The following is a 14,690-nucleotide window of genomic DNA, read 5'->3' as shown; positions in this document are numbered from 1 at the left end:
AAGAAGCTCAGTGTCTTTATTTAAATTTAATCCATTTTTTGTTCTTTAATGTGTAACATCTCTGAGATGAGTCTTTTATGATAATTAATTTCTTTATCCATAATCAATACATTATCTCAATTGAATGTATGGTGTTCGTCTTTAATATGTTCTGAAATTGCCGAGTGTCTAATCGAATCCAACTTGATATTATTTTTGTGTTCTTTCAATCTCGTCTGTAATTGTCTCTTCGTTTGGCCCACATAAGATGCATTACAATTATTGCAATTAATCTTGTAAACTACATTAGAATTGCAAGGATGTTTAATTTTATCTTTTTGTGTTTTAATAATTTTATCAAGTTTATTAAGACATCTATATCCTACTAAAAATTCTATATTTTTTATCGAGAAGACAATCATTTCAGAGATCCTATTTACATATGGAATGACAAATAGTTTTTTGTTTCTAATTCCTTTATTGTATTTTCTGTTTTTTCTATGTTTGTTTGTCTTTCCGTAATGCTTTTTTTAGCAATGAGGTATCCTATCCGACGATTGATTTTATTAAATATAAGATCCAGGGGGTAATCGTTGCTTATAAGTAAATTAATAACTATCTCTATGTTTCTATTAAAAAATTGTGGGTGTGATAATAGCAAACATCTATCTAATAAGTTATAAATTATTCCAATTTTGTGACATTGTGGATGATTAGAAAAAAATGATAGAGTTCTTCCTGAGAAGATTTCTTTTTGGTACCAGTCTATATATATTGTATTGTTCATAATTTTTATTGATAGATCTAAGAAATTCAAGCTGCGGTTAACTTTCTGTTCTATTTGAAAATTTTAGTCTGTCATGATAATTGTTAAAACTATTAACTATCCGACTTATATTGGTCGTAGAAGTGGTCAGTATTATATCGTCTACGTAACGGAAATAAAACGTGCATTTTAAATTTAACGACTTAAAAACAGTGTCCTCCAGATCCTGCATGACCAAATCAGCTATGAGTGGTGATAATGGAGATCCCATCGGGATCCCAAAAGTCTGTTTATAAATTGCATCATTAAAAGTAAAATAAGTGTATGTCAAAATGAATTTTATACCTAGTATAAACTCACTTTTTGGTATTCTAGTATTTTTTTCAATGTGTTCTCATTTATCATTAATACTGTTGATCGCAAGATCTAGAGGTACGTTCGTGAATAAAGAGACAACATCTAAAGAGAACATCGTATCGTTATCATCAATCTTTTTTCCAGATAACATGCTGTACAAATCAAAACTATTATTGATATAACTTTTAGCTTTAGGGAGGCTAGTTACAATTATTATTTATTCATGAAATGAATCATTTTACATGAAGAATCATATAAAGTATTCGCAAAGAGGCTTTTGTGACAGCTCTTTCGTGTTACGTTTTTTGAAATTTATTTCACGCCCATGTATTGCCTATACGATTGATTTTACATGAATTTTGCTCGTAAGCGCGGGCATACTGATATCTTCGCTTAAGCATATTCTGCGTAACATTTTTCTTTTTTTCTTCAAGTTGGGCGATGCGAGCTGTCCGTGATTCTATATATTTAAGCAATAATTTTTCAGGTCTTACATTCCCTTGATATCTATCTGGTAGTGGACATTGTTCTTCCAACCAGTCATACATTTAGCACAGATCTTCTGCCAATCAACATAAAAAAATTTATTCAATTGCTCCCACTTTTTAACGCTTTCCTTTTTATACACTGTACTATCATTTTCTTCTATTGCATCGGGTAACTTGGACATATATTTCTCCAATAAATTGGCACAGGCTATCACATAGAGTTCCACTATTACTAATTCCTTCTTCTAATGCGTCTTCACCCAATTATGATTCATTGGCAGCATATTTATTGTCTGTTACAATTTTTACTTTACGTGTCACAATTTTTTAAAAAAGTTTTTGCAAACGCTGTACTTTTTTCTCGACCGCTCTATGACGCTTTCATGGTCACCGTACTATGGTTTGATTCGGCAGCAGTCCTCATTATATATTCCATTCAACTCTTTGTTCAACGTATGATGATTATAAATAACTTTTTCTACGTAAGAAAATTGCATGAAATATCCCCATTGATATTTCTAGAAATAGATAACGTATCTGATTATAAAGCAGCCGCGCTCAGTAGGAGCAGCAACTGAATATCGTTTTGTTTACACCCCTGCCATGACTTGTCTCAACGCGTTTGCCCTCTTTATTCAGCGAAATTTTTTCTCTGAATCGGCATATAACCGATATTGTTGTAATAGAGATCTGTTTTATCTTTTGTCTTATCTTTAGGGATCCGAAGATCCCGCATATATTTCTTAGAAAGAAATAGATTACCTAGAAATAGATAACTTAGTAATAGATATCTGTTTATCTTTTGTTTATAAACATATCATGTAACATGAGCTGATAAGCGGCCCTTATCTTGAAACTTGAGCTGATAAGATAAGCTTATCTTGTAACTTGAGCTGGTAAGATCCTCCTCCCCGCGTGACGTCATCCCCCTCGCCCCCGATTTCCCTCGCTTCTCACCCTTATTGCCTCATGGGTTAGAACCGGCCTTTTTTTAATAGAAAATGCATTTACGCACACCTGTCCCTTCAACATAAGAGGACAGGTAGTGTGGGACTCATTCAGCTTACAAGAAAAGGGTCGGAAGTGTCCCCCTCCGATTTTAATGAGCTTTGAATATGTTGTAGTCTAGATCAAAATAGAAGACGCGTATTTTTTTATAAGTGCTAATTTGGCCGTTAAAGGGGTGAAACACCTTCTTGAAAAAAATCGATTTTTTCATTTCTTAGCAAATACCGTTGAAGCGATAAGAAATATAAAGAAAAGTTTCAAATAAAAGTTTTATGGTTTTTAATGTACTTCAAAATCATGTAATCAGATTTGTCGAAAATGTCATATTTTTCAAAATCCCCCCCCCCTCCCTTTCAATGTTTGAAAATTTTTAAATTTGTCTCATAACAAAACTTATAGCTCATTTAACGACAAATTCAATCATATATAATAAAGTTGTATTCCGAAGTCGCATTTTTCAGAAATAAATTAAAAATATCCCTATACACTACTATATATACGCCCGCTTTATTCGCCTCATGACGCTCGTTATTCACAGCGACAGTTATTTTTCTTCGCAAACTCACAGAGGCAACCATAAATTAGCAATAAATAATTTATGAGAATATATTTTTATAAATTATAGAAATTATATTTATAAATATAATTTATAATTATATAATATATATAATTATAATATATATATTATGTGACAATAAATATACATATAATTTATATGGAAAAGAAATGTTTTTAATGCACTTATAAATTTATAAGTTATAATCCTTTTAATTATTTTATTATATATATAAATATATTTACTATCGCGCTCGCGTATATTCGATAGACGCTTTAATAGTAATATGTGTTCCACTGCACGCAGTTGTTAATAAAATAATATATTGCATCAACTCATTTCGCGAATGCGACATCTGTTTATTCATAGAATTGAATCTATTAACCTCGGCATCTGATCAATAATTTTCCTTGTCCGACTAGTTTTATTTTTCATGCATTAAAAACATTTCTTTTCCATATAAATTATATGTATATTTATTGTCACATAATATATATATTATAATTATATTGTGAGTTTGCGAAGAAAAATAACTGTCGCTGTGAATAACGAGCGTCATGAGGCGAATAAAGCGGGCGTATATATAGTAGTGTATAGGGATATTTTTAATTTATTTCTGAAAAATGCGACTTCGGAATACAACTTTATTATATATGATTGAATTTGTCGTTAAATGAGCTATAAGTTTTGTTATGAGACAAATTTAAAAATTTTCAAACATTGAAAGGGAGGAGGGGGGAATTTCGAAAAATATGACATTTTCGACAAATCTGATTACATGATTTTGAAGTACATTAAAAACCATAAAACTTTTATTTGAAACTTTTCTTTATATCTCTTATCGCTTCGACGGTATTTGCTGAGAAATGAAAAAAATCGATTTTTTTCAAGAAGGTGGTTCAACCCCTTAACGGCCAAATTAGCACTTATAAAAAAATACGTGTCTTCTATTTTGATCTAGACTACAACATATTCAAAGCTCATTAAAATCGGGGGGGGGGAACACTTCCGACCCTTTCCTTGTTAGCTTCGCTGTATACTACCTACTAAAATCCACCCACTAGCCACCATATCCGTATATGAACAATAAACCCCCGGGTACTACTTTCGTATTACCTCCGGGAGTTCCCCTACGTTGCCTCATTGTTCTTCTATTATATATTCCCCCTTTTAGTCTATAGACTTGCCCCTTTTTATTATTACCCTACGAAAAATACTTATTCCTCTTCATGCCTACTCTCTCCCCTCCTTCTCATTAGTGGAAGTGAGGGGGGGACCTGCCAACTCCACTTCGCCTGGCGTGTCCTTTGGTTTGTTCTCCATCTACTCAATTCTTCTCTTTTTCCTTCTTCTTCTCTTATTAGCAGCCCAGCGTATGCCTCTTTCTCTCTCCCTACACCTCTCATCCTCTTCTTTCTTTACCTGTTCACAGAATTCTGCAACAGCATTCCATCTTCTCGTACTGTCTAACATCTTTTTTATTACTATCGGTAAGGACATTTCCCCTCCCCAATTCTCTCTTTCTCTCTCTCTCTCTCCTATTGTTCAGGCCTCACATACCTGTAGGGTATACTGCACATCATCCTTCTTAGCATTACAATGGTGGCACTGTTCCACAATTTCCTTTCCTATTCGCATTAGATAATCTCCAAAACACCCATGCCCGGAGATCACCTGTGTCATCCGGTAGGTCGACTCCCCCTCTACTCGCTCCATCGATTTCCTAAAACACGGGTATATTGATTCCAATACCCTCTGTCCAGTTCTTCTGTGTTCCATCCTCCTAAATCTTTTCTCTAATACCCGCTCTCTCAACTGTAAGCGTATCCTCTCTTTGACCTTTCAAAACAGATCGGCCTCTACGCTGATGGAGAGTTCAAAAGCTTTTCTTTCTTCCTGAGCAGCAGGTGTGCCCTTTTCTACCTTACCAGGAAATATCCCTGCTCTAGGCATTTGTTAAAAATCCTCCTCACTTGCCCCATTATTATTTCCAGGGTAGTTCCCGACATGGGATAGAACTGGCCTAGTATACCTACTAACATCAATATATAAAAGGGCTATAAAATGCTCATGCTTGATGCAAGTAATTTAAAGAAAATAAATTTTTATAATATAAGATTATTAAATGTGCTGTTGACATATTAATATAATTAGTATATGTGTTTTTGACATATTAATATAATTAGTATAATGTAAGATTATTAAAGTGGGTTAAAGAACCCACGTTTTCATCAAATATTTCGTGTGAATGCCATATTGTCTGATGATCCGTGTAAAAAAGCTGTCCTTCCGGATGAACACCATCTTTTGGTCAAGGTGTATATTGTAATATTTGATGAGAACGTGGGTTAGAACACAGGAAAGGATCGGCATTTGCAACCAACAATTGATTTTCCTACTCAAATGCAGAAGATACGACGTACTTCCAACACATATATACAGGTCATATACTAATGTGTCTTTTTTTAACGCTAAAGTCAACCGTTCTTTTGTAAAATTCGCTAAACGAAATCGGTCACGAATCTTGAATTTAGAAATTAAGGATCTTAATTTCATCTTGATTTCTCTGAAATCCAAGGTCAGAGATATAGAGAATAAATTGAATAACATGTTACCGAGAGGGCTCCTGGTTAGTTTCTTTAAATCGAATAACAACAAGCTTGAAAAATTAAGACTCAAAAAGAAAAACTGTTTAATTCGGAAGTTCGATTATTTACTACGGTCTCAAAATTTAAACATACACTTTTTCAATAGATCAGACAAGTCGAAATGGCTAATGAATATCAGTAGCAAGAACATTCCGGAAGTGGTTTCTGATTTTTTAAGCTTGGGTAAAAATTTTGGACTTCCGATAAGTCAATGTGATCAGAGCGATAAGTTGGATTTGACACTCAATATAATGAAGAGTGTTGAATCTAATATACATAAGATACCTGAAGGTTTGAGGGAATCAGCGCGTACTTCGGTGACTAACTCCGTACATAAATTCCTTAATAAACAAAAGCACATCAACGGTATTGACAGATTTTTCTTGAGCAGCTTTTCAAAATGCAAAAAATTTTTAAAAGATAATGGTGACTTGCTTATCACCAAAGCGGACAAAGAACAAGTTACCGTCATTATGGACAAGATTAAGTATAACGACACAATGACAGAATTATTAAATGACACAACGACTTACAAAAACGAATGTCTTCATGTCGGTATCAACAGAATTTATTGTTGAAAGCAACCTTTAACATATCTATAGGGTGTGTGCGATGTACGGTTTTGTCAAATATGCCATTGCGAAATACCGAAAAACATTTGTACAAAAAACTACAAAAAGACCTTGCCAATCGTATAAAAACTAAGGTGAATGAATTGGTTAAGGGCTGGTACGACATAGGTATTGTTGACGAGATGACATACAACCGTCTAAAGAGTACTTGTGGAAATCTTCCAAGGTGTTACGGATTACCAAAAGTACACAAGAAAGGCTATCCTTTACGCATTATTGTCTCTTCTATGGGTAGCCCCACGTATAATGTAGCGCAATATCTACGGGAAATTTTGTCTATTTCGATTCCTAAGTCGAAATCCTATGTAAAGGATAGTTGGACGTTTGTTGAAGCTATTAGACACACGAAAATTAATGACGACCAGTTTTTATTTTCTTTGGATGTTACATCATTGTTTACGAACATCCCTAAGGATTTAGCTTTAACAGCAGTGGAAAAGAGATGGACGTACATTACAAAAAATACCGATTTGACATTGCCCCAGTTTTTGCATGCACTTTCGGTTGTCCTTGATCTAACGAGCTTCGAATTTGGTGGTAAATACTACGAACAAATTTTTGGCTGTCCGATGTGGTCACTCTTATCACCAATATTGGCTGCCTTGGTCATGGACGAGCTTGAAACACAGTGTTTAAACAAGTTAAACTGCATACCGGTCTTTTACAGATACGTTGACGACATTTTTGCAATAGCATCAAAAACCAAAATCGATGAGATATTAACGATTTTTAATAGTTACCACAAACGCCTAATGTTCACGCATGAGGCTGAAGTCAACGGTTCTGTGAATTTCCTTGACGTTACTATCGTAAGGGCGGAGGGGACATTGTTGACCAATTGGTACAGAAAGCCCACTTTTTCTGGCAGGTATATTAATTTCCTATCTAACCACTCCCTTCAGTACAAAATCAACACGATTAGAGGTTTAGTTGACAGAGCTCTATTACTTTCACACGAATGCTTTCACACTGATAACATCAGAATTATTACGGATATTTTGGTCAACAATTGCTTCCCGAAACCTTTCATTGAACTACATATCGCGAAGAGAATTAAAAATCTAAAACACCGTAGAGAAAATTTGATGGTTAATGACAATGGAGGTAAAAAGTTTAATACGAGATCATTGTTACCGATACCGTATGTAAAAAGCTTGAGCGAAAATCTTAGGAACGTATTAAAAAAATGTGACATCGATTTTATTTATACTATCCCGAAAAAATTAAATAGGTTAATTGGAAGAGGAAAAGATAAGATCAACCATATAAAAAAGACTGACGTTGTGTATTTAATAGAATGTAATGATTGCAATGCAACATATACAGGACAAACAAAAAGACAATTAGCTACACGCGTAAACGAACATTTTAAAAATATTAAACAACACCATAGTAATCATAACGTAATTAGTAAACATCGAACAAAATATGACCATGAATTTAAATGGATGGAACCTAAGATTTTGCATTGCGAGAAACACAGAAAGAAGAGAGAATTAGCGGAGATGTTTTTTATTAAAAAATATAAGAATAACATCAATTTACAAAGAGACACAGAAAATCTAAATCCTATTTATGATAAGTTGATCCACAGTATATGACTCTATTTATTTATTTATTTATTTATGTCGTTGTATTGTCGAACTTTGATATTATTGTGTTTTTAAACGTTTGACTTAAATTAATTTACTTGTCTCCGTTAACATTAGTAATTTTACTGCTGTCGAATTAACATCTAGATAGGTACATTACATTTTTGTATATTATTTTTAATTTTCTTTGTTAACAACTTTGTAATTTATTGTTTTATATCCTAATCATCGTATATTTTATTGTGCAGTTACACTTGAAAAGGACCCGTACCTAAGGGTCGAAACGTAGTGTTTCTAACTAAATTGTACTGGCCAGTTGGGTCGAAATTTCAATAAATTTGTATGGTTTTCTCTTCACTGGCGACTTCATTAATTTTATTGTAAATAAAATTATATTAAATTATTACGCAAATTGGTACAATGATGCGCACTTGTTGTTTAGTTTCTTTAAAATACGCTTTGACGGAACTCGATACGATAATTTTTTGCTGTAAGTTATGTTAATCTCAAAAAAATCGGTTTTTAACTAGTTGCTCGTTGCACATTACATAATTTTTCTTAAAAATAACTATGTGCTTTCTTCACATCAATCAATTTCTTTCATTATTTTGTGCATAAAAGTATATATTAAGATAAGCTCATCGGAAAATAAATATTTTATGAGATATAATTCACAGTTTATGTAAGATTATGTCAAACTAAATTATAAAATATTTCATAAACTATTAATTTTTGGACCATATTACTCTTATAACTTTTTATAGAGTATTGCAAGGAATCAATTTGCATATAAAAAATATGGTGGTTTTATTTAAACAATTCAAGATGATCTTGCTTTAAGTTTGTCAACGCCATTCAAAGTTAAAGTGATATATGTATAAGATTTATAAATAAATATTTTTAAACCTTACAATTTTTATTTAAAACCCTTTTTCTAAAATGCATTGTTTACGAGATACTGTATCCAGACTTTTGGCACACTATTTATACAAAATACAATAAAGTTACTTTCTCTTTCTATTTTACTATTCTCTATCGATCATCTATATAATGCATGCATTCGTGCGTGCGTGCGTGCGTGCGTGCGTAATCGTAAGCAATGGTTGGCGTAGACATGCGATGTAGGTACAAGCGGGTGTATACATCGCTGGTACGATTAACGGCTCCTGTAACAATTAGTCAAGGCGACGATAGAATTTTTATCAGCGGCAACTGCAATTCGTTGCATTCAATGGCGGCCACGGGAGTTTCTCCGGCAATCGGAATGTGCGACTTAAAGGACCGGACCTTTAAATGCTTCGGTACAATGTTTATGTTTTGGACAAACGCTCGGTGGTGACGCATCGTGCGTAGCACAGTTGCGGTGTTGATATAGTCGCTCGGACATTTAGTGATGACGCGCGGCGCAGAGCACGGCGGAGCATGAGCGCGGTGAGAGTACGCGGCGCGAGCCGTAGCCCAAGTTTGATGACGGCGCGCGGTGCGGCGGGGAGCGCGAGAGAAGTTTCTTGCGGTTTTCCGCTCTCCCGGTTGGCCGAGAGAGACGCGGGATTTCACGTGAGGATCCCGCGTATAATTCGCGACTCGTATTAGAATCGTTCTGTGTGGATTAGTAGTGACCATCGACTACAAAAACTCCCGACCGAGACGGAGAACTCCCAATCTCATACTGGCCGATGTCGTGGGTAGATGGAGAGAAAACGTGAGAAAGAGCAAGACATAATGCGTTTAGCGCGGCTTTCTGACGAAAACTCGCGCTGAAGGCAGAGTACTCCCGACCCAATGTACTTGCCGTTCGTTAGCGTTTATTGGAGCTGGTTGCTTTCAGAAACAATCCGGAACAAAGTGTCTCTCCCGGTTTCGTGCGTGCTTTTTAACCGGTATTTTCCGTTGTTTTTTGAAGCTTCTCTCTTTCTCTTTCTTCCTCTCCCTCTCCTTCCCTCATTCCCTTCTTTTTTCCCTCTCTCCTTCTCGCTCCCTTCCCTTTTTCCTTTTCCCCTCCCATTTCCTCTTTTTTCCCTCCCTCCCTCTCCTCCCTCTCTTCATCCCTCTTCCTCCATCCCGCTCTTTCCCTCCCTTTTTCTTTCTCTTCCCTTGTCCCTCTCCCTCCCTCTTTCCTTCTTTCTATCCCCCTCTCTTCCTCACCATCTCTCCTTCCCTCTTCCTCTCTTTTCCGACCTTCCCCTCCTTTTTTCCGTCCCTCCCTCCCCCTCTCTCATCCGCGACAACTTCATTAGATTTGCATTGAGTTTTAATAAGATGAATAATTATCATCAAGCAATAGAAATTATTTGCTTATTTATTTGCATTTTTAGAAATGCAACAATTGAAGGAGACTGGAAAGTCACTCTTACACACATAATTATGTGTTTAGAAGTTATATTAGAAATTCAAGGGAAATTGCTCCAAACAGAATTACTGGACTTCTTGGTCCGTATTATGCTCGTATATACCTTTAGATTTTATCTATTTGTACTTTTAAAGTTAAAGGCGTATCTGAAATTAGAGAGAGCTGAAATTAGAGATAGCCTTATATAGATTTATTATGAGCTCGATTCTATACTTCTAAAGTTAGAGGCGGATATAAAATTAGAGAGTGTATTATTGAGTTCAATTCTATCTATCTTTAGATGTTCCTCTAAAGTTAGAGGCGCATCTAAAGTTAGAGAGAGCCGTATTATAAGCGTACATCTATTTCTAGATCTAGTTTTTAAATGTGCGACGATAAATATGGCGGTATTATTACCTCATATTTAGCGGCGCATCTAGAGACAATCATCTAAAAAATCTATTTTGAATCACATTTGTGACACTTTCGATGCCTTTAAGTACATTTATCTGTGTCTCTACCTTTAGAGACGCATCTAAGAGATAGATGTAAACTCTAAATGTGCGATAAAAATATGATCGATTTTAGATGTACATTGATCTATGTCTCTAACTTTAAAGGTACATCATGCGAGTTTATATTATGGGTCCTTGTGTTTAGTCCGTTTTAGTCAGGACTCCATTGAAAATGAGTTTTCTAACATTCGTATACAACAGTCAAAGCTATCTGCTTTAAAATGTAAAATCCGTTTAAAACAATTGGCCAAATCACGTAAAGCTGTGTCAGTAAGTAACTCTAGCTACAACTTTGATGGATCTCCAATGTAGATTAACTTGATCTCAAGAAATAAATAGCAAAAAAAAAACAGATACTTTATCTATTATATTTCCACAATTATATGAAATTGGGTCTTTAACGGTTGAGGAAGAAGAAATCTTATACAAAATGTGTGACTATGTTGTGTTCAAACTTAAGCAGCGAATAAAATGTATTAACTGTTTCAAACCCATTCAAACCTATTGCGTACTAGTCTAGATTTTCATCCTAAAAGCGACTTTGTAAGGACTTGTAAATTTCTTGAGAGAATTCTTGTTTCAGTCTCGGATGAAGTATTTCAACTCTTAAAAGCTGTAAAATTAGTTCTGCATGGCACAAAGAATAAAGTTAAAGATGTAGGACAAGCGTTAAAAGAAAAACTGAAACACCATTTGAGAAGAGAATTTACTATTTTCACCATTAGCACTTGCCATAATACGAAGGATCTTTTAATTTCCAGGTATTGCAGTATGAGGTTGTATCAGATATCTTCAGAATTAAACAGTTTTTTTGTCAAAAAAGGTAGTATATTTGCCTTTGATAGTAAGAACATGGGATCAAGACTCTGATCATTTTAATCCAGTAAAATAAAGTAGAGTCAATTGCAATATAGTATCAATTAGTATAAAATAATGCAACTGTGTGCAATGCATATGCTTTTAAAGTAAATGTTTTGTGATAAATAATGGACTTACAAGAAGAGGGCGCAAACTTGAGATGAAATTCTCACGAATTTTGATGCTCTTTTTTCTGGTAAAGTACTCGACTAATAGAGTACTTGGACAAAACAAGACGATGCAACGCTCAGCCGTTTTCAAGAAAATTTATTTAAAAATGAGTAACTACCGGTGACTTTGGACTAGTCAGCGTGATGGCGGCGTAGCGTGGGTACTAGAGTCCGTGAGTATCACGCTGCAAACTAGGATTCAATCCTTGTCCGATAAATTTTTTTTAATGTAATTGCGTATAAAGTATTTATTTATATAAAAACAGCTTAATATTTATTTATTAAAAAAATAATATAATGTTATCTTAAAAAATTAAGGTTTTTTTTTATTTATATTCGTGTAACTTTGTAACAGCTGCTTTTCGCGAGCGTCGGACTGCTCAGTCGGGATCAGGGCTCGTGAAAGAGTCGACAGAACTCCGTGGGTTTTAATACTGATACAACCGTTTATTCGTGTAAACAATTACACCGCAATAATATACAAAATAGAATCCGAGCGCGAGTATGCTTCAAAATATACTTAGAGCGCGAGTAACATAATAAATAGAAGCAGCGCGCGAGCTGCATACGACAGAAAATCACAGTGCGAAGATTACATAACACGCAATATGCGCAGGGCGTGAATTACATACACTCACAGCTGAATAGAATCAGAGCGCAAACCGCATAGGGCGCATACGACATAAAATCAACACGCAAATATGCTATAATACAAAATATACTCAGAACGCGAATAACATACAATCGAAACTGAATAGAATCAGAACGCGAATCGCATAGGGCGCATACGACATAAAATCAAAACGCAAATATGTTATAATATAGAATACATTCAGAGCGCGCGTAACATCATAAATGTAAACAGGTTGCGGATGCACCGGCGCGTAGTATTGTAGAATAGATCGGATGCGATCCCGGTGTGTAGGCGCATTTTCCCGACAGACAGAATCTGCCGTTGACAGGTGTCAAGGCGGGTCGAAATCGCGCAGGTGGGGAAACCGAGACCGATGGCCGCGGGGCCACTTTCGGCGTTAACGCCGAACGTGTGGGTATAAGAAATCGGGGGTGTAACGGTTGAACGACGCGTTGAACGACGAAATGGGGTACGGCACGTACCCCCCACGCGGGACGGTCGGTCGGGTAGATGCGAGAGAGTGGACGGCGCGTCGAGGAAAATCGCAAGAGGATTCTCTCGCGGGAGAATTTCATTTATTCTCCGGCGTACCACCGCCGAACTGCAGGTAGTATCTATATAACATCAGACATTCTATGAATATGTATATTTTCTCCATGACATAAAAATAATATCTTGTATATAAAATGTTTATACATTTTATATACATGATTTGGATATACATTACAATATATAATATGTATATTTATTAATGTATTTGATATGTATATATAGTAAATGTATGTTAAATGTATATCAAATGCCTATACATAATATGTACATATTTTGTTGTATGTAAGATGCATATACATTACTGTACATTATACATACATACATTATGCTAAATTTAAATATATACATAATACATATATGCTTTGCTGTACATAAGATGTATATGTGTTGTTATCTATTATATAATATGTACATACATTATGCAATTTATAAATACATACATTGCATATACATAATATGTATATACTTTACAGTACATAAGATATACATGCATTATATATATATATATATATATAAATTATAATAAATCTCTCTCTCTCTAATGTAAATATGTATGTATATATATTATATTTAATAATATATATAATTAAATAATATTAATATAATATGAATATTATATTAATATTATTTATATTTATATAATATATTATAATAATTTTTGTATATATTATTTATAGTACGATCATATACATGATTGTACAGTCAATTATATATATGACTGTACTGTAAAAATGAACTTTGAGATTTTTGTTTATATGAACTTTTTTGATGAGTAGAATGCGATTCCTAAAATAGCAACTCACTTTTAAGAGACACCCACTCTAACAGCACAAATGTTCGAAAGACGTTTAAAGAATATCTCTAGAATGTTGCAACATGTCATATTGCAATATAATAAATTATAATAATATTATAAATATATTATAAATATATTATAAATATATTATAAATATATTATAAATATAAATAATATTAATATAATATATAAATTATATGTATACATTTATATTTTAATTAATAATGTGTATATGTTATAACATTATATATATATATATATATATATATATATAATGTTCTAATATATACATTATTAATTTATAATATTATATTATATATATTTAATATATTATTGCGTATATATATTAATTATAATAGTAAATAAATTGTCAGCATCTTCAATTATCAATTCTATTATTATAATAGAGAATTTATTATATCAGTATCAATAAAGAAACTTTAAATATGACCGCGCGTACTGCGATGCGCGATTCACATTTGTCTTATCTTCTTCTTCTTCTTCTTCTTCATGGTAAGCCGGGACCATGTTCTGTGCGAGACCTCGTGCTGCCTGTCAACTCTTTTCGCGCTAAAAGTTTCTGTTGTATAATATACATACTTTATATATTATATTTGTTTATTGTGTATATAATTAGTGGACGAAACTTTCCTTTTCGAAGTAAGTACGACATATTATATATGTAGAAAATATATAAATAGATACTTGATACTCGAGCATTTCTGTTTTTAGTCTAATCTAATAGCCATGAATAGGTCAGAGACAAGGAATAAAATACAGTTTCATAGAAAGCTTACAAATAAAATTAAC

The 14,690-nt window shown here is 33.8% G+C and overlaps 1 protein-coding gene across 1 annotated transcript; it reads left to right on the top strand.

The window, feature by feature from the left end:
* The first annotated feature begins 6,433 nt into the window (after window positions 1–6,433).
* LOC146721717 (uncharacterized) lies at window positions 6,434–11,740 on the top strand. Its single transcript, XM_085486360.1, has 3 exons — window positions 6,434–7,302; window positions 10,944–10,975; window positions 11,454–11,740. Exons 1-3 carry the CDS (start codon window positions 6,434–6,436, stop codon window positions 11,738–11,740), a joined length of 1,188 nt encoding a protein of 395 aa, XP_085342486.1.
* Window positions 11,741–14,690: the final 2,950 nt, after the last annotated feature.

The sequence above is a fragment of the Nylanderia fulva genome, unplaced genomic scaffold (genome assembly GCF_048542155.1).
Source record: "Nylanderia fulva isolate GAGA-0341 unplaced genomic scaffold, ASM4854215v1 Scaffold425, whole genome shotgun sequence".
Classification (NCBI taxonomy): domain Eukaryota; kingdom Metazoa; phylum Arthropoda; class Insecta; order Hymenoptera; family Formicidae; genus Nylanderia; species Nylanderia fulva.
The sequence above is the reverse complement of the archived record's forward strand: the minus strand, read 5'-3'. Positions and strand labels throughout refer to the sequence as shown.